The sequence below is a fragment of the Macrosteles quadrilineatus genome, unplaced genomic scaffold, assembly GCF_028750875.1.
Source record: "Macrosteles quadrilineatus isolate MER2022 unplaced genomic scaffold, UCM_ALF_1.0 Scaffold_3__2_contigs__length_128488019, whole genome shotgun sequence".
Lineage (NCBI taxonomy): Eukaryota > Metazoa > Arthropoda > Insecta > Hemiptera > Cicadellidae > Macrosteles > Macrosteles quadrilineatus.
Genome location: NW_026542596.1, coordinates 48069056 through 48089651, shown reverse-complemented (window position 1 = coordinate 48089651; position 20596 = coordinate 48069056). Strand labels below are relative to the sequence as shown.

At 35.9% G+C, this 20596-nt stretch overlaps 1 protein-coding gene across 4 annotated transcripts in view; it reads right to left on the bottom strand.

Annotated features, from left to right (window-relative positions):
• Positions 1-20596, bottom strand: part of LOC128989670 (cGMP-dependent protein kinase, isozyme 2 forms cD4/T1/T3A/T3B) — a 224681-nt gene that overhangs the window by 132440 nt on the left and 71645 nt on the right. The window contains exon 1 of one of the 4 annotated variants that reach the window (XM_054411643.1): positions 2078-2541. The exons of 2 other annotated variants lie outside the window; for them this stretch is intronic. In XM_054411643.1, the coding sequence (XP_054267618.1) occupies positions 2078-2400 (323 nt within the window). In that variant the 5' untranslated portion in view covers positions 2401-2541. Of the gene's footprint in view, positions 1-2077; positions 2542-20596 lie in introns of those variants that run through there. One more of the 4 variants, XM_054411642.1, reaches the window with a different exon arrangement.

Sequence of the window (20596 nt, the reverse complement as noted above, 5' to 3'; positions counted from 1 at the left end):
CTAAAACTACTTCATGGAATATATTCGATAATATCGAGATTAGTCTAATGTTTCAACTAATATTTCATTTTTAGGTACTCGTATTGCCTATGTGTTGTTAGTTCTAAACAATTTGTAAACATAGTTGTTACTTTTAAACAAATAAAGGGCTCAGGCTATTACACAACAGTGAGAGCATCCCATCCTTCAAGTTTCATGACTGAGAAGAATCAATTGCGTGCCGAGACCCTGAGCCCTCTTGCACAATTGCAAGAGCTCGGTCCTCCTTATCGGCTTCCTAGCTCTGTGGAATATTTATTTTTATTATGAGAATAATAAAATCAGAACAAGATGGATTCAAAATTACAGGTTTATGAAAAGCCTGGAACGAATGTCAGTAATAAGGTGATATAAAGGGCTGGAAGCAAAGTAATGCATCAACTTCAAATCTGAAGGTCTCAGGGTTGATTGCAAGAGAGGCCGTTATTGGACCCAGATGGCGTTTGCAATTGCGAAATTAATTAAGGATTATAACAAAATATCTACGTTAGATAGAGACAAGCCCAGGGTTTGGACCGTTCCCTTTGAAAACGTTAAAGAACATGGATACAAAATTTAATAGCATGGGCGTTGAAACCAATACTATCTTCTACTACATTCATTCCTAATAGATCGGATGCAAAGCTAAGACGCATCTAACAATTTTCCACTCGTCCCACTTCAATTGTCCAAGCAACACTTTTCAACCAAGAGGAAACCAAAGGATATTTCCGTGTTGTGAAATAATAGGTTGCAACCGGCTACAGCAGGTGGGGCAAGCTGCTTGCTGTATTCGTGATGTCCAATCGTGATTGGAACTGTTACAGTCGTGACTTGTTACTTACTGGCAACGGTGATAATTAACTGTTACTCAGCGTGGGCGTGATATAACTGTAATCTCATTGCCATTGTTGTACGCTATAGGTCATCTGTTCGAGCCACCACATTGCAAGTTAGTGCCGTTGACATTGGCATTGGCAATGATGTTGAAATGGCATTAAAACTTTTGTCTACGAGTAAGCAGAAAACACGCTCTCAATGAAGAACTAATAGTGTTGTTGAAAAAATATCATGGAAGCTATAGATCATATTTACTGACAATTCGCCGAGCTAAACCCAATACAGTAACTATCATTGTGGACAAAATACTGGATATTTGAGGAGCTTAGATGTCTCTTAAAAGACTTCATGGCGAAGATGACCCATCGTAATCTTCTACTTGGTGCTCTAGACAGTTCCAATTCCATTCACATTTACATGGTTTTAAGATTATACCTAAATACTGTACACAATAGCTTTCTGGTCTTAAATATCCTAAGAATATAAAAAGAGGGACTTGCCTTTAGCATTGATTTGGATACAATTTTACCCACTTAAAAAAGGAACAGTCAGTTTAATGCCCTTCAATTTACTGACCAAGATCATCGTAGAATTGGAAATTATTTGCATATCCCCAAATTACTAGTCTAGCTAGAATAACATTTTGAATGTTCTCAACAAGCTTTGAGAATTGCTTGTAAAATCCCTAAACTTTCTGGTATAACGCCCTTCTAGCACTTTGGCTTTGAACATTCCAATACATGTCCATGAACCATATAAGATGTTTTAATGCCCTCTACTCATAGGATTTTTACACCATCAACTTACTTACACAAGCTTTTCATTGGCCATTCTTTACTTTCGTTTTACTCCAGGTATTATTTTTAATCCCCCTTAAATAACTAGTCTTACTATTACAATAATCTTTACTAAACTGACCTTGATCATTCATGCAAATGCCGATAAACTAGCATGCCAGAAAGTATTTGTTAAGCTCTCTTTTAACATCCCACCTTTATCTATCCTTAAAGTTACTTTCTACGAACATTTCATTGCTACAGTCTGAAACAGTCTGCTACAGCCCTTACCTATTCGGAACTCTTGGTTACTTCTCGGCCAAAGTTAAACGTTTAGAGGGGTTGAGGGTTATTTGCTTTACCTTATTCTTCAACATTCTACTTACTTCCCCATTCCACCGACCACCCTTTATTGTCATACCTACTCCTACAAATCTACTTACTTGGCACTCTTGGCTATCTTGATGATCTTCAGATCTCCTATGATCGGCTCAGCACTCAGTCCCTGCCTCTTCGTCCTCAGCCTCTGGGCAGGTTCCCACTCCGCCTCCAGTTCACCGTTCCCCTGCAGGCCCAGGTGGCTCACCATGTGTTGAGTGATGGGTCGCACCACCTGTCTGAACTTGTCGATCTCGTTGCGCAGGTGGCGTATCAGCGCGTCTCGTTCGTCCAATTCCTTCTCCAGGTAGGAGATGACATCGTTCCTGCGATTCAAGTCCGCCTCCCGTTCCGCCAGACGACGTTCCAGCTCTTTCACGGCACTCATTGCAACTGTTATTTGTCACTATTTGTTTGTAACTGGTACTTGTCGGGTTAAACAATCATAACCGTGTCTTCGTGCACTTACACTGTTCACTCTTTTGAGTTTTAACCTTTCAGAGTTAATTCAAGGGGGTTTTAACTTCTTGCTACCTTAACCTAGCACCGGAGAATACACATGTTAATGGAAAGGAATTTACCAAAGATTTAGAGACATTTTTTAAATTGCTAGTTTAAATAATATGTGTTTCAAACAATATCTGCCTTCTTTCAATATATCAGTTTAGACAACTACTGCGGTGATTTATATCCGAACCCAACTTCATTGAAATGCTTAAAAGCACAGTTTCAGGGTTGTGAATGTGTTGACTAGGTTGATGATGGGTTGCTATCTTGACTTAGCTCCCAAGAATATACACATTTGTACAGCTCGTGACATATACAGATTCAATTCAATTAAAATGTACTATGTAATTTTTTACAACTAATTTTAATTACATTATCAACTACTCAATAGCTTACGTTTCAAACAACATCTGGCTATTGGTTGTATCAAGTTAAAACATTCATTGTCCCTATTACGTCGGAGATTCAAAGCCGAACACAACCGTATTGAAAGGCGAAAAATTAAACATTGTAGAAATGTTATATGCTGTAGGCTCTCATGATTTATCACTGAGGAATAAATGGGTCATTTCAAGAAAAGAACTATTTATTAAAATTGGCCTTGTGCAAATTAATTTAGGGTTTGTCAGCATAAGCTATGATAGGTTAGGTTAATTTCACCACCTTACTTTTTATAAGGAAAATGTTAATATTTTCCGCTTCTAGAAAAGAAAACCCGAAGGAATGTCTGTGGTATGTATATTTCTTTGATAATATCAGATTTCTCTGTGCCCTGGAAAGCTTAACAAAAACAGGTGAGGTTATTGCTCTATGTAGATACAGTCTACGGCAGTCTACAATAAACATGGTGCATTACTGGGAGCGCCAGACGTGTATTAGCATTCCACTATAATCTAAAATCTACAATCTACACACGGTAGACCATAGACTAGAGGATCTCGCCTAGACGGTGATAAAGATATAAATACACATCGCAGCCAGTTTATGAGATCTATGTTGAGAAGCATTCAACACTCTCGGAATGGATACAAAAGAGTGAAATTTTTTGTTTAGTCTTCAAGTTGATTCATTAGGTTGACACCTAAAAAATTATATTCGTCGACTTCGTGTATAGTCAGTACAACTCCTAACAACCAATTTACATATTTTGCACATCATTCCAAATGTTTCAAAGATGTATGCGGCTAGACCTAAAATGTGTCCGTTCACATGGACCTTGGAACGTCCCCTTGGAAAGAGTATATACAATTTAGAGGCGAACATCAGGATTCGAACCTACAACATTGCAACCGTGGATACGTAACACTGCCAACTGATCCACCGACTCGCCAAATATTACCTCCATCCATAACAAAATAAATCAAAACAGCTAATTTGTACTCAGAAATTAAATACTTTGCAAATGACGAGTTTCCTAGCGCCGCTCTTTAAGGAAAAACAAAATTGAAATATAAACCACTTTCTCGAGTCATGCATCAAAGGCAATGATGGAGTGCTAACTCCATTATCAACTTATCCATTATTAACTTCATTATCTCCTTGCATCTTACACGAACGTTTATCACTGTTTCTATCCTACACGCGTATTTATCACTTCTCTTGTAATTACTTTGGCGCGACCAGCGGTTGAATTTATCAGCGGTTATATCCATATGTCGGCATAAAACATGCAAATTAAGTGAGCGGGTGTGCTAAATAAACAGATGTGCTGTACAGCGGTTTTATGGCCAAAGTTAATGTTAAGAAGGTATTTTTGTCACAAATTATAAGTAAATTGCATCGAGTAGGCTGGGTTGTAGAGGTTAGTAAGTGTGTAAGAACAGCGAACCGATTGCATTAATTCGTTCCAAAATATTTCGTACAAAATACACATCAGACGTTGATTAAATTTGGCATTTTGCGTTTTCCCGGAGTCTTTAAACGGAAAAAAAGATGTTAAGAAAATCAGCCAAGGCTTAGTGATAAATGCATACAAACGATTCCTACATGGCACGTTAACACATCGAATAGGCTGGGTCAGGATCTGAGCAGTATGTAAGAACAACGCACCGATGAAATGAATTTGTCTAAAATACATTTAACAACATTGAAACATAATATGTGTTAAATATAATTTTTTGGTAGAAAAATGAGTGAAAACCCATTTGATGAAACTTGGTTCTGCAAGCATGTCTGCTTAAGAACGACATTATTCTACAGCTTATCATAGTTACAAAACCAATAATTACAAATACTGAAAATGAAAAAAAGATCACGAGTGTATATTTTTGGCGGGGTTTGGACTCAAATGACGTCATTTGACAGGTTATGAGTAGTCAATCGTAACACAATATATAATGGAAATGGTCGTAATTATTTTCCGTGGGCCCGGGTGTTGAAATATAAGTGCTGGTGGGATTTCTAATGATCGCCCACCAGAATGCTAACGGGGGGAAAGCTGTCATTGTTTGAAAACTGGGCTACCCGGCTACCGCCCGGCCCTTCGCACCTACCGACTCCTCAAGTACCTCGGTACAGCGTGATTCCCAAAGTCATCCGGGTGGAGCATAGACTTCTGAGTGTTAAATTTGTGCTAGGATCAAGGAGATGATTGGATAAGATTTTGATGAAATTAGAGTAAAAACTGTCGCTGGATTGATCCTAAAGTCTGAATAATTATGGAGTTTGGTGCTATTTTTCATTAGGATATTAATTGGTTGATGCTATTCAATAAATCATTGACGTTATATAGTAACAAGATAAGAGCTTCCCCTAACGAAACATGTTAAGAGCGTTAAAACGCAAAAATGAAAAGAAAAGGTGGAACTGTTGGTGAAAACTGCAATAGTATTATTTATTATTATTATGACGTTGAGGCGAGTTAAGAGCAACTTTCTATCAAAATGCGGGTGATTATAATAATTGAGAAAACGCAATGTGGGACATGAATATCTTATGACATACGCCGATTGAGTAACTGTCACTTGAAGTAACATACAATCACAGGTACTCCCATGGGTATATTGATATTGGCACAGTATATAGCCTAATTGTATAACATTTATTGTATTAGCCTACTTCAAAATTATTTTAAATTCAGTGTCGCTTGACATGACGATGTACAGTTACACAAAGAGGCGATTACTTATTTACTGTCGTTATCAATAATTAAGTATCATTATAATCATCAATTAATAAGGGGCACTTGTCAACATATTGTTAACCCACATATAAATGAGTGTGAGATATGAAGTGATGTCTAAACGTGTGTCTGTCAGTATTTGTGAAGATGTACATAGCTACAGACCACACCTGTGGTCAAATTTTGATGAAATTTGGTATGTAGGTAATAAACCTATCATTATAATCATCAATTAATAAGGGGCACTTGTCAACATATTGTTAACCCACATATAAATGAGTGTGAGATATGAAGTGATGTCTAAACGTATGTCTGTCAGTATTTGTGAAGATGTACAGAGCTACAGACCACACCTGTGGTCAAATTTTGATGAAATTTGGTATGTAGGTAATAAACCATAGGTATCTACAGGTGTTTTTCATCTATTAGACATTTTTTTGCCGATTTCCCACTATAACCCCATAAAATGACAGAAAAATCAAATTTTCCCAAAAACGGCCAAAACGCTGTTGATGAAGAAAATGTACTATGTTATATTTCTTTTAACTCTAAAACGGCGTAACCCCCATTCCTGTAAAAAACACGGTTCAAGAGTTATTGCAACTTTTGTAATCCATAAAATACCATAATTTCTCCCACCGCTTGCCCATGATGACGGTTGTTGGCAAGCTAACGGGAGAAAGTGTGTGTCAGATTGCTGATACCTATATAGCTTTGTTATTCCCTTTTTCAGCCCAAAATTAAATGGTTGAATTACATTTTGAATAAGCTTCCTATGAAAATCTTCTGTACTTCACCGTTTCAAATGTGGAAGTCATTGATGATTACAATTTAATTTTTATTGGAAGTATTACAACTCAACAACAAACATTGTCCCTAACATTCAGACTCAATGTTAAACTATTTCAACTATAGAGCAGCTTCGCTCGCTACGGTAACGGCGGCACGTGTTCGATATATTGAAAGTGATAGTGATTGTGTTCTACTGACCTTGGTGGTGTGATTTGCTGTAAATAAATCAAACAAGTTTCTATAACCGATAGAAACAGAACTAAGTGCAGTCCGTGATAGAAAATTATCTAGATAGATGAATTTATAAAATTATAATTTCTCTTACAAGAAAAAGAACATACCAGAATGTTTAGAATAGAAGAGAGCGCGGGACTTCGGTCCCTGAGGTCCCGGGGTCAAATCACCAATGGATTTTATCTAAGCGATAATGCCGCAACCCCTAGGCAATGAAGTAATGTGCAAAACAATCCCGGGCTCGTGCCTAGCGTCTTTGGACTAAAAATAACATAGAATAGGGCATAAATTAACGGTTGATGTTAAAAATTCTATTTGAAAACGTTTGAACATTTTAAACTTAGGCTACATAATTATTTGAATTATCAACGTAAGCAAAATAAAGATTTCTTTATAAAAAAATATATAAATGAAACCCTTTGCCCCACAATAAGCAATCGTCTATTTATAGCCGGGGAAGCAGTATTTTAGTAATACCCATAGTAGCACAGATTAAAGAGGAGAGACTCAGTAGATGAATTCGTGCATGATAACTTACGGAACTCGTTATTGTATTAGGAACTTATTGCACTTGTATTTATGGAATCTCCTCTAGAGTATTCTCAATTTTCTGACGTCAATATTGTATTTCTATGAGAACACCTTGTAGCCTATTATTTAAATTGTAAGATCGTTATTGTTAAATATCTGTTAATTAATTAATTTTTTGCAGTATTGTCTGTTGTTTATATATACATCTTGCCATCTTGTATTGTTTATTGTAAATTGTAAGATTGTTATTGTTAAACATATGTTAATTAATCGTTTTTTCAGTATTGTCTGCTGTTTATGTATAAATCTTACCATCTTGTATTGTTTATTGTAAATTTCCTATTGTAAAATGGTGGAACCGTTAGTAAAAATAAATAACTAGGCCTAATTGTTATTACTCAGGTAAGTCTATTTCCTCCATTCTGTCAATTTCTAAACACCGAAAATCAACCTTTAATAGGTTGTAATCAATATAAGATTAATGTTTAAAAGTAAAACAATGTTTGAGCTAATCATAATTTTACACCTACTAACTGTTTTAAGTACGTTAAACGATTAAAATGTTAGTAAGCAATTTAAATAATGTAAACAAAGTAGTTTTGCTTTTAAAATATATTGACTCATTGACTGTAAACACTAGCACATTTACAATACCAAATCTAATTAATACTTATAAACGATTAAAGTAACTTTGTAAACAACGATTAGCTGAAATACTCACAATATAAATAAACTTCATTTAGCTTACGATTAAAACACACGGACACCAAAAACTATACACAGAAGGCAGATACTGTTTACACACAATTTAAACTACCCGTAAGCGAAAAACGGATTGATTATTGCAAGATAATTTAATGAGGAAAACTGGGGAAATCCTCTATATTGTTGACAGTGTATGGTATACGCACTGAAGCTCACTGACAGAACGAACAGCTGATGTGTTTAGCAGCGCGACTCAGTCGGTACTGAACTGAACTGACTCACTGACCGTCTCTGCGCCGTGGTCGGTACACGACTATCTACCTGCGCTAGCTCAGAACCTTTGTACTCCGATAGTCTGCACGAATTTCGAAGTGGTACACTCCTGGTAATCATCAGTATTCACTTAAAATTCAAGAATAACAAAGGTAATAATAAAACAATGGCATACTGTGTAGTTTTTACGTGTAAATTGTAGGTGTGACTACAAGGTCTAAGTCAGTCTGATAAAGAACACAAACCGATCCTAAATTTTATTTGTACAACATTGTTAAAGGGAACCAGAAAGAAATCTTGGTCGTTGTGTTTTTTTTTTATTCAAAGCCTTTGGGAGTTTTAACGGTTTTTTTCAAGTTAATTGGTCGTGTTGAACAAAATGGATCAATTACAGTTCAGTGAAAATAATTTTTGAGTAAATTTTGTTACAGCCACAACATAAACTTGAAATTTTAATTTCATTAGTGAATAACAAAAGCATATAGTGAAAAAGGTGTTAGTGCAAATCAAATCAACAAATTGAAATTCGCTTCATCTGCAGTTTTGCTGCAGCGGGGGTATTTTTTTGTATGTGTGGTTAGTTGGAGTCTTTAGTTGTATTTTTTAATATAGGAGCTCTATGCATTAATCGACACTACTAACGAAATTTATTGTAATAATACTTTAAAATCTAAATATAAACTCTTTAAACTATAAAATACATTCTATCTACTTTAATAAGACAATACTTCCTTTTTTACCTATCATGAAATAACTATGCTTAAACACTAACGAAACAATTTAACGCTAGCAAAGCATACATTTACGTTTAACAAAATGGTGTTAGAAAACTTTTCATAAAGGTCAAAAATAGTTATACGTATACACAATCAACAGTGATACATTGTTTATGATTAAGACAGCTGATAACTAATTTTAGCGTTCTATTAATAGACTGAAGTAATGAGTCAATCATCATTCAAACATTGTGACAGACATTTGTGGGAATTAGCATCGGAGCAGTCATTAATTCACTACAGAGATCGATTTTCAATTATTATATTGGATAGTCGGAGTCCATGGCTTTATACTTGTTTGTAAAGTAAACAAAATAACAATAAAAACAACAATATAGAAAGGGTAGTTCGTAATAAGTTAATAATAGCTTTCAGATTAACGATCCCTCGATTGAATCTTGTGGTTAACAATAATTCCCATAGCGATTATCTTGTTTTCCAAATTAAAATTCATGTCATCTGAGAATGTCAGGATATGTAATACATGTCATCTGAGGCTATCTTCTCATTGGGCAATCATTCAGGGTGTTCAGGGTATGTATTTTGGTCGCTATCGACCAAAACTTCGACGTGGGATATTACCAAGAACAGCGTAAGGACATTTTCTCGCTAAAAAGTGAAAATTCCTACTTAAAATAATTGTTACAGATTTAATTTGAATTGTAATTCTGATTGTTACGATTCTATAAGATTTTTAGTGTGTTCAACAACTCTAACTTATTTATCGAATTTTTTTCAACTCGACTATCTTCGTGGTAGGTCAAATGCCGATAGTCAGTTCCTTGTGCAGCTACACATTATCGACAAGACAGTAGCCCGACCGTCGGTTTCTACAAGATCAAACTCGGAGCGTAGTTGGCTGAACGTCGCCTCAAATAATCTTTACTCGATGCGACCGGTTTGCAATATGTGTCAAGAGTCTGGTTTCATTAACGTTCTGATCAGAAGATCGTTATCAGGATACAATTTAATTGAAATTTTCCTCGTTGAATTTGATGCGTTTTAAGTGTTGTAATAATTATCATTTTCAGTAAAACAGTGTGATATATACATATTTGTTTTATTCATCGGTATTCACATAAGTAGTTAAAGTAGGCCTATTTGAGAGGGTCTTGAAGGGAAGGGGTATATTACATAGAAATCTGTAGACCCGCAAATGTGTTGACTCTTTTTCAGAATTCTTCTTTAAATTCTGAAGGTACTGTAGCACCATAAAGTAGTAATTCTACAAAACTATTTTGAAATTAGTTTAGTGTTTAAGTACGTGAGTGGGGAAAGTCTCAACGAAAAGAAAACAGACGAGTACATGATCAAATCATGTAGCCCATTTTTATTCCACTATACATTAGCTACTCCCATTTCCTAAGTACGCTTCTGTCCAAAAATTTGATTTTCTTACATATTTTTGCTGCAACAATAGTTGTATGATAAAAAAGTTGCACTTATTTACAATGAGTTGAGTTTTCAGTTAGCCTTATTTAAAAGTTGATGTGTGCAACCGAAATCAGTGACTGAAATCATTTTAATTTAATTCAACTACGTCTGTCACTGTCAGCAACGGGATGGAATGCCTAATACTGCAAGAGTCATATTATTATAGTCAGCGAGGCACACATTAAAACACTTAAAGTGCCGTTGACATGTTTGAACATGAAAATTGCATTTATTTCAATGTTAAGCAATGGCGGGAATTCCCGTCATCAGCACCCAACGTGTTAACTAACAGTGCATGTACTAAACTACCAAGAGTTCTCTATCAGCTGACTTGAGTCTCATTACTCAGTGTTCTGTACTCGATGTGCGCAGCTCCGAGCACAGCCTTGTACGGAGAAATGCAAATCAAGTCTTTGAGTCGCCGACTCACCTCGTTAAACTACCTGACAACTCTACAAATAAGGATTTTGATTACTATTAATAACTGAACCCCATAATGGGAGGGTGTAGAAAATACGGCCCAATAACGGCATTGCACTTTGTGGCTGCTTGAATTGCGAGTTATAGGAAAGGTTGACTCTGAAGATTGCGTTGAAAATTGAATTTTAAATGTAAAATAAGACAGTACTGTGGTATATTTAATTTTAAAAATTAACGACCAAATTTGGAATTTGTTGATGGCACTTTTGAAGGTTTTTTAAATGTATGTCCTCTCTTCGGTATCGTTTGGTTATTGGTCGGATTTGAACCCTAAACCTCAAAGACCTAAGTCCAGTGATGTATCACTACACAAGCTCGCTTTAAGAAATTTGTGGATTACTATCTACTTTATGTGTATTCACCTTCTGTAGCTAATTTTTCTATAGATAGATCATTGATGAGTCGAGCACAGATTAAGCTATTGAAAAAATGGATGTGCTCTACATAAGTTTTCGAACCTTGCTTACTATTATGACTTATTATTATTATTATGACAGATGCATACAAGTTCACAGTAAGTTCTTTAGTTTAACTGAGTAAAATATAAGTGTCATGTAAATAAATCTCACTCCATTCTACACTCATCCTTCATTAATGTTTAAATTGAAAATTTTCCTTTTTTTGTGGGATACATTTGGTCAATAAAGGTATGTTTTACTGACATACCAATTGATAATGCTTAATAATAATGATTCATGATTAATATATATGCAAGTTATTTTTTTTCAAACCAAGATTTGTTCAACAATATTTTCTTAGCGGTAAAAGGTAATTTGGTTAAACTATAGCTCCACAGTAGGTATGGTAAATGTCACCTGTAAGATTGGTTCTCGCAGGAAAGTATGCGTTTGGTGGCGACATATATATACACCACCAGTGTTGTGTGAAGACGGTAGGACCGATGGTTCTAGGTGTCGAACGGGATTAGTTCCCGACATGTAAATAAATGCACATTTAACACAGTTATCACTTCAAAAGTGAATACTTACACCTCAGAACCGACATTTGTTCTCCTTTTTGGATCAACATTATTACAATTTTAAAAAATTTCCTTTTTTTGTAGGATCCATTTAGTCAATAAAGGTATGTTTTACTAGTCCCTTAATACATGATTCAAGAGATATGACTTAACGAGATGCTTTAGTTCACAACGAGTTAAAACGAGTAAAATATTAGGTTTGAGCGAATGTAAATAAATCAATAATTATCGGCAGCAACAGATCTGGCTCTGTGCTTAAGATTTTCCTCTTACAAAAATAAATACCCCCGCCGCAGCAAACCTGCAGCCTTAGCGAATTTCCATCTGCCGCCTGATTGGATTTCAACTAAAATGTCTCCTTAAAAATATCACATTTATTCCCTATCTAAACAGAATTAGTTTAATGAGTACTAAGGTTTGCTGCAACAGGGAGGGTAAAAAAGTGTTTTTTAAATGTACAAAATTAAAAGGTACTGTGGTTTAGTAAGAAATTAATGCATTTTCCAAATTTGATCAAAATATGTTCATAAACAAGCAAACTACAACAGTTGACTAATTCACCAAAAGAATAACATGGGAATTTTAAAATTACAATTTATTTGAATTTTCTCCGTAACAATTAGGCGCATAATAACGCTTCAATATACTAAATTATTTGTTTTTTTTAAGCTCTACAAAATGGTTTAAAAAGAAATAGTGAAATTTTGTGGTTTTAGGGTCAAAAATGAGAAAAACCTATTTTTACCCCATAAAACCCCCCATAAACCCCCGTTCCCATAGTCCGATCATGCTGGTTCGCGAACTCATTCAAGTTTATCCCGCTTTACACCTTCAAACCAAATTTTATCACAATCGGACAAAAATTACTCAAGTTATCGTGCGGATGGACACACACACACACATATATATATATATAGATATATAAAAATTTGAACGAATGGTGTTTTTGGCCTCTGGGGACATCAAAATGAAAAAGTAAATCGGTCCCGGGCTTAGGTCTTACCATGAGACCTACGGTAATAGCTACTTCCCTATAGGGAAATTCGCTAAAACGGTCTCTTAAGGTAATTCAGACCCAGCCGCCCTTGATCATTGGACTTTTTTGGTGGAACCTTTTGGTAAGCTTTTTGGACGAATGGTGCTGGCTAGAGAACAGCTGGTATTAGTTAACAAAGCTACCAAGGGTATCTCACTCCAACTCATCCTTCACTCAACACTTTGGTGGCATTCAGATATCAATTGATAACGCTTAATAATAATGATCAATGATCGATATAAATGTTTCTTTTTTTCAAACCAGATTTGTTCTACAATAGTTTCTTAACGGTAAAAGGTTATTAGATGCAACTTTAGCTCCTCAATGAGTACGACAATGCCAACAGTAAGATTGGTTCTCGCAGGAAAGTATGCGTTTGGCGGCGACATATATACACCACCAGTGTTATGTGGAGGCGGGAGGACCGATGGTTCTAGGTGTCGAACGGGAGTAGTTTCCGACATGTAAATAGATGGTCGATTCCAACATCACTTCAAAAGTGAATACTTACACCTCAGAACCGGTATTTGTTCTCCTTTTTAGATCAACTAGTGTACATGTAGCTCGAAATCGAGCAATTGCAAAGTATTACAGCTTGAAAACAAATGACGGTCATAATTTCCGATGAGTTTAAAAGAGTCAACGCAAACTACCCAATGATTATTTAACTAATGGAAATACTCACGATGTTCATAACAGGTTAATGTAATCAACATTTCTTGTAAATACTGTATCTTATCATTTTTCAAAAGCTGATCTCGTTTTTAGTGTTTTCCAAAAATGTTTCCCACATACAGCCGTATTAGGTTGTCCATGTTTATCTTCTAGATAATTTACCCTACACATTGACTGTTTACAATTAACATATGTTCTTCTTCTCACTTTTAATTTCTGACAACAGCTAGAGTTTCATAATAATGTTTGTTTCCCATCTTAATCTTATGGAGAAATACGAAATTATAAAGGGCACCAGGGCCTTTATCTAATTATTTCCTTTAAAAGAAAGTTTCCTGCACAACTTCACGTTACGCTCTTTTCAATGACACCAAAAACATGTCAATCGGTTCAGTAGCTTCGGAGGAGTAATTGTCACAAAAAACCTGCTTGCGTATTAAATAAGTACTAGTGTACTTGTTGCTCGAAATCGAGCAATTACAAAGAAGTACAGGAGTTATTTATAAACAAATCACTTGTGTAAAAACTAATAACAGTCATGATTTCCGATGATGACGGGAAAAGGTAAGCTTACAATTTAAGTCAACGTAAAAAGGTTGTCAGATTTTATAAAGTACCGTACCTAAGTTATTTAGCCAACTTTTAGACAATAAGGTGTAGGCTATTTAAACTCTACAGGACAGAGTTAGGCAAAAACTGGCAGAACTCTGAAATGGTGTATTTATCATAGGCTTACTCATATGCCAAATCCTTAAATAATAAAAATTCTATGATTATAACTTATATCATTAAACACAAACCAACATCCAAAACGATACACATTGATAATACAACATAGATAATTTACACATTGACTGTTTACAATTAACATATGTTCTTCTTCTCACTTTTAACTTTTGCTTCGCAACGGGAAAAATCTGTTTCATAATCATTGGAAATAGATTAATAATAAATAATCTATCATAAAGTTTACGATTAAATAAATCTACCACCTAGTTCTTTTATTTTTTTGGATCAGCTGTCTGAAATTGTGAAATAGGCATTTGACAGTTCTCGTTGTTTACATTTAAATGTCAAAGGAAAAATGTAAACATTGTGAATTTTCTCTTGCTTCCATGGAGACCAATTATTAATATTAAATTTCTGACAACAGCTGGAGTTTCAAAACAATGTTTGTTTCCCATGTTAATCTTATGGAGAAACTAGCTGTAACCCGCGGGCTTTGTCCCGTTTAACTTCTTAATTTTCAAGATTATCTCGTTCGCATGGCTCAATCACGTCGGTTGAAGTTTGTTCGCTACGCTCACTCACCTGCCGACAATCAGCAGCGTATTGAACGCGAGAGCATTGACTACACGAGCGTATAGAACGCCGCCGACTGTGCTCGCCCAATGTGACTGACATTTGGACCGTTCCAATGGAAACGATACTGTACAGGTCGGATGTGTAGCTGGTATGCTGTTGTTGAAGGCTGTTAAGAAGAAACGTCGTGCAAAGAGGCGTTGGTAGTCAAACACAACATTATCGAGTTGTTTAGTAACAGAATGTACTCAGACAATTTTTTCAGCAAAACAAATACAAATATTGAGGCACAAAAAACAATCAGACGACTCCAATTACAACAAGTAGTGCAGAATTGGACTTGCCAAAGTGATGGGAGGGATGTAGGGCGCAGGAGAAATGCTAGTTGCCGCTTCGTCGCTACGTGTAGTCCGGCGAGCCGACGATCTGCCCGCGTATTTTACGCATCCAGAGGCGTTAGATCTGTCGAACGCCTGAATTACGCGTCCTCACCAGGCAGACAAAACGCCCGTGTAGTCCACATCATTTAAAGCTATTGGCTCTGCAAAAAAAGCAGACGGTCGGCGGCGTTTCATACGCTCGTGTAGTCCGGGTTGGTGCTCGTTCGCTACGCTAACTCGCCTCCAGGTTGAAGTTTGTTCGCTACGCTCACTCACCTTTTGGTTGCAAATTAGCTGTTGTCATAAATGTAAAAGAAATAATAGTGCTGCGCCCTGTTGGTAATCCTTGTAACTTTAATGCTATTGAACATCATAGAACAGAACCAACTTGTTTAATTGAAACAGCTGTTAAGATTCAATAATTCCATTTCTCATAAGGTTGACATGGGAAACTCCAGAGCCACTGGGGCGGAGCCCCAAAGGATTTTTGAAATAAGAATATGCCTATATGTTAATCGGGAATGTGAGCTATCATGCCAAATTTTAGCCCAATCCGACCAGTATTTTTCGCGTTCACTTGTCACAAACATACATCCATACATCCATCCATACATCCAAACTTTCTCATTTATAATATTAGTAGGATACGAAACTTTAAAGGACCCCAGGGCCTTACTCTCTAATTATTTACCTAAAAAGAAAGTTTCCTGCACAACTTCACGTTACGCCCTTTCCAATGACACCAAAAGCATGTAAATCGGTTCAGTAGTTTCGGAGGAGTAATTGTCACAAAAGTCGTGCTTGCGTATTAAATAAGTAATACAGTAAGTATTATATACCAATATTTCAGTATCCAGTCAATGGCACTACTTCAGTGACATACTAAGTATTACTACATGATCCACGTGTAGACAATTATTTATGCAAAAATATCACATTTGATCGAACCACTTACACAGTTATAATAAAGTCTACAACTCAATTTCCTCCCTCAACTTTTCACACTTGATGTGACATAGGCAACTGTACAGTTTACAATCACTTGTCCTTCTAATAGTTTGTCTAGGTTAAAAACGATTTTTCACAAAAATTGGTAATTTACGTCAACACATTTTTTCGATGACTCAATCCTACTACGTTCGTATCAGGCTAAATCTGCATCATCAAATGTTTCAACCAGTGTGAGATACTAGTCCATTGTTACAGTAGGCAGTAAGTAACACAGACAGTATCTCTACTATGTACAGTATACTGTGGTAATGTTATGTTAATGAGCAACAACAACCTACGCAAGTCTGTGTGTGCGTGTGTGTGTGAGTGTAGACATAACTGCTCACTAACACGCTATCCGGCCACAAGTCTTGTCTCTGTTTACACCTTCCATGATTTACTGACGTATTGACTTTAGATCATACGAGCGGTCGGTGAAGGGATTACAGATATTGTTGTAAGCAATTATACAGATATATATCAAGAGCAGTAAGCAATTACGTGCCACGGAGAGGTATCGACATGCATTTCTTCCCTGGTGCATGCAATACTTCTGTACGAATTGTTTGCAAAATATTTTTCAACAATATATTGTAGGTATTTATTTTAGTCATAAGAATTCAAGAAAAATTATTGATTTAGTTTTGTGTGTTAACGCCAATGACATTTTAAGCTTTAGCTAAGGTCCAAATCCTTGGCCTGTTAACTTAGGTCGGTGGTCCGATTTTTATTTTTTTTATGTCAATTGTTTAATTTCATCAATACCTGTAAGGTATATGAACATCGACTATACTTCCTATTTAAAATTTCGAGTTACGGAGGTAACTCAGGTAGGGGTAGTAGAGGTAGGAGTACCTCTACTACCCCTAAGGGTAAAACTTTTAAAATTAACCATCACTACTGTAGCCCCTCATATCTAAGAAGGTCGCCTCAAACAGATTTCAAATATCTCAAATAGTTTAAACGTTTTTTACAGTTTCCCGAACTATTAAACATGATCGCAATCATAAAATACTTAACCATAAGAAATACCTGTCAGCTTTAACCTAATTAGGTCCAAATAAAAAGTAAACTCACAAATGATTACTTTAAAATAGAAATATTAGCGAATTTTCCATATAGGGAATAAGCTATTACCGTAGTACTCATGGTAAGAGCTGGACGCGGGACCGATTTTTTTTTTCGTTTTGAGGTCCCTAGAGGCCAAAAACACCATCCGTTCAAATTCATATATATAAATGTAGATTTAGATAAAATGTTTATTGTATTTGTTAGATATAAAAACAACATGACTATGACATAATCGTCGAAACTAGTCGTTGTTAAATAAAATGAATTAAAAAAGGGTACTTAGTTTTTAATAATGCTTTTATATATCAAAATAGTAGCCCTAATCACTACAGTTTTCTTAATATATATATTTATATATATACTGTATGTGTGTGTCCGTCAGCACGATCACTCGAGCAAAAGTGATCCGATTTTAATTAAATTTGGTACAAACGTGTAAACGTACGTTTATTCGAACGAGTTCGCGATCCAGCATGATCGGACCATGGGAACGGGGGTTTACGGGGGGTTTTATGGGGTAAAAATAGGTTTTTCCCATTTTTGACCCAAAATACATAAAATTTAGCAATTTCTTTCCAAACCATTTTGTAGAGCTTAAAAAAAAACAAATAATTTAGTATATTGAAGCGTTATTATGCGCCTAATGGTTACGGAGAAAATTCCAAAAAATTGTAAATTTAAAATTCCCATGTCATTCTTATGGAGAATAAGTAAACTGTTGTAGTTTGCTTGTTTGTGAACATATTTTGATCAAATTTGGAAAATGTTTTTATTTCTTACTAACTATTCACATTTTACAAAAAAAACAGTTTTACCCTCCCTGATGCAGCAAACCTAAGTATTTGTTAAACTAATTCTATTTAAATCAAGAATCTATATATATATAAGGCAAAGCCCTCACTGACTGACTGACTCACTCACTCACTCACTCATCACTAATTCTCCTACTACCCATTTACCTAGGAGGCTGAAATTTGGTACACCGATTCTTTAGGCATTAAATACAACTTTCTGATCAAAAACAAAAGGATACAGTGGCTCTGTTGCTTGTTGACAGCGCTGACTCCGTCCTAGCTGAATGTCGGTCATCAGTGCGAGCTAATCCGTCGCACCAAAAATAATTAAAAAAGGGGATAAGCATGAGAGCATCCTAGTTGGGCGACCGACCAAAGACAAATGTAAAGTCTAGTCGTTCGGATCGTCAGACCGACTATTGCGATTGTAGGCCTTGAAGAGTGAGGCGTTAAAACGACGTTAAAATGAGGCGTTCTTTCTTAGAAATTGGCCGCACAATGTTTGTAGTCTTCAATGTAAGGTCCTTCTTCAATTTGGTGACGATGTAGTCAAAAGTATCCCCTGATATCCTAATGTGGTTTTTATAAAGTTCAGGATACAATCTTTTCATATAAATGATGACACCCTCCAAATTCATACCTGTCCTCAAAATCATTTGTAGCATTTCTGTGGTACGAACGATTTCTTCTTAAGCTGGAACAGTCCAGCAGCACGAGCTTACGCCTTTTCTCAACCGATAACATGGTCACAATGGTTGAATGGAGAGGATCTGTCGTCAGTCGCTGCGACGACTGTACGGCCCAGGGTGTACACTCAATTACGTCGTCAGACTAGACTCGCTTGCACGGACGACCGACCAATTTTTCGTCACTCAGCTAGGAGGGTGCAAGTTACTTTTTCAGCCACCCTATCTGATAATTTTCTCTATGCCATCCAAAACCGAAAGCGTAAAAAATTAACTTTTATTTTGCTTTTCCAATTGTATTTCTTTTGACTCAAAACGACCACATCGCTACCTGACAAGTACAGTAGTGCAAGTTAGGTAATGATATCGTTGAGAACTGGTTTATATCAATACTGGCAGTCGCACTTGAAGTGGAACGTTTAATATTTCAAATTCAAGTGTCACACTATCACTGACGACTGACACCAACTCTGTCGATGGAAGTGTTCAGGAAGAATATTAAAATGACACTGAATAAAAGAAGGTCTCTAGTTCGTTCCTGAGAAAAGGCATTAAATTTTAGCAGTCAGTACAAACGCTGTTATCTCATTCATCAATGAATACATACTAAAACCTCATACGAAAAAAAATGCCCATTATAATTCATTCTGTTATTATCTGAATTATGGAAAGTTTATGCTGGGTAGCAAATGCCGAAACACGATACTATATTATGTAAGGTTTGGATTTATTGCATTCATTTACCCAATCTTTCGAGGTCTTTAACTCGTCTTCGTCTTAAAAGTCACACCCTAATGTGTAGGCATTGGTGACAATTTTCAAATCTTATCTCTCAAAATCGAATATGATACTTAAACTAATCACTGCATCTAATTGAAGAAAATGAGAGGGGCTCCGCTAAAAGAATGTTTTCATTACGTCATCAGAGCGTGGTGTTTTTATTGGAAGCTACTATCAATTACGTCAGAGGAGCGTTTTTGGCACTATTTGAAGGTTAAAATAATCAGCTAATGAACACTAATCCACACAACGCATCCTGATATTTTGTATTTAATTTTTAGTTGTAGTTTTTATGCGAATATTAAGCGTAAGTAATCTGAACTTATTAAGTATGAGATGCGAGACAAACAAGTTCACGTGCATAAATTATACAAATTGTGTGTGTTACTACTTAGGTATTTGGAAGCTTTCTTACTGGATAGCTGCGAAGAGGCCACACTGAATAAACGTTTACCTGAAACAAAATGCAAAGGTTGAAAACACTTGCGATATATCCCTCACTGAAACAGAGATAAAAAGTTGGACTAATTTGTAATATTAAGATCAAGAACACAACATGTTAAGCCCCTACCAATTATAAGTAAATGATTTTGTATTACCTACCACCATCAGATGTGCATTTACATACAACCATTCTGGGTTCTCCCCCTATTCATGGTCTATGGAGAAAGTATTGGTTGAGTTTGAGTTTTGGTGGATATATCCGTTTTGGATCTTCCTGAACCGAACAAAGTGGTTAACGAAATACCTGTTTGTGAATGTGTATGTGGACTGATCTACAGGGGTATTTAATTCATGGTACTTCCATGAGTTATTTAATTTGTTAAACTAAATTTTTTAATGGCGATTTTTCTATAAATCCCTATAAAATAACGAAAAATCGGATTTTTACAGAAGCCTCTTGAACGGTTTTGATTAAAACTAAGCTAGTTATAGCCCTTTCAACCCTTAACAAAATGGTACACCGCCCAATGCTGCAAAAATGTAATGCAACTTTTGTGCCTTTTCCCACACAGTACAATAACGTAGTTACTCCCA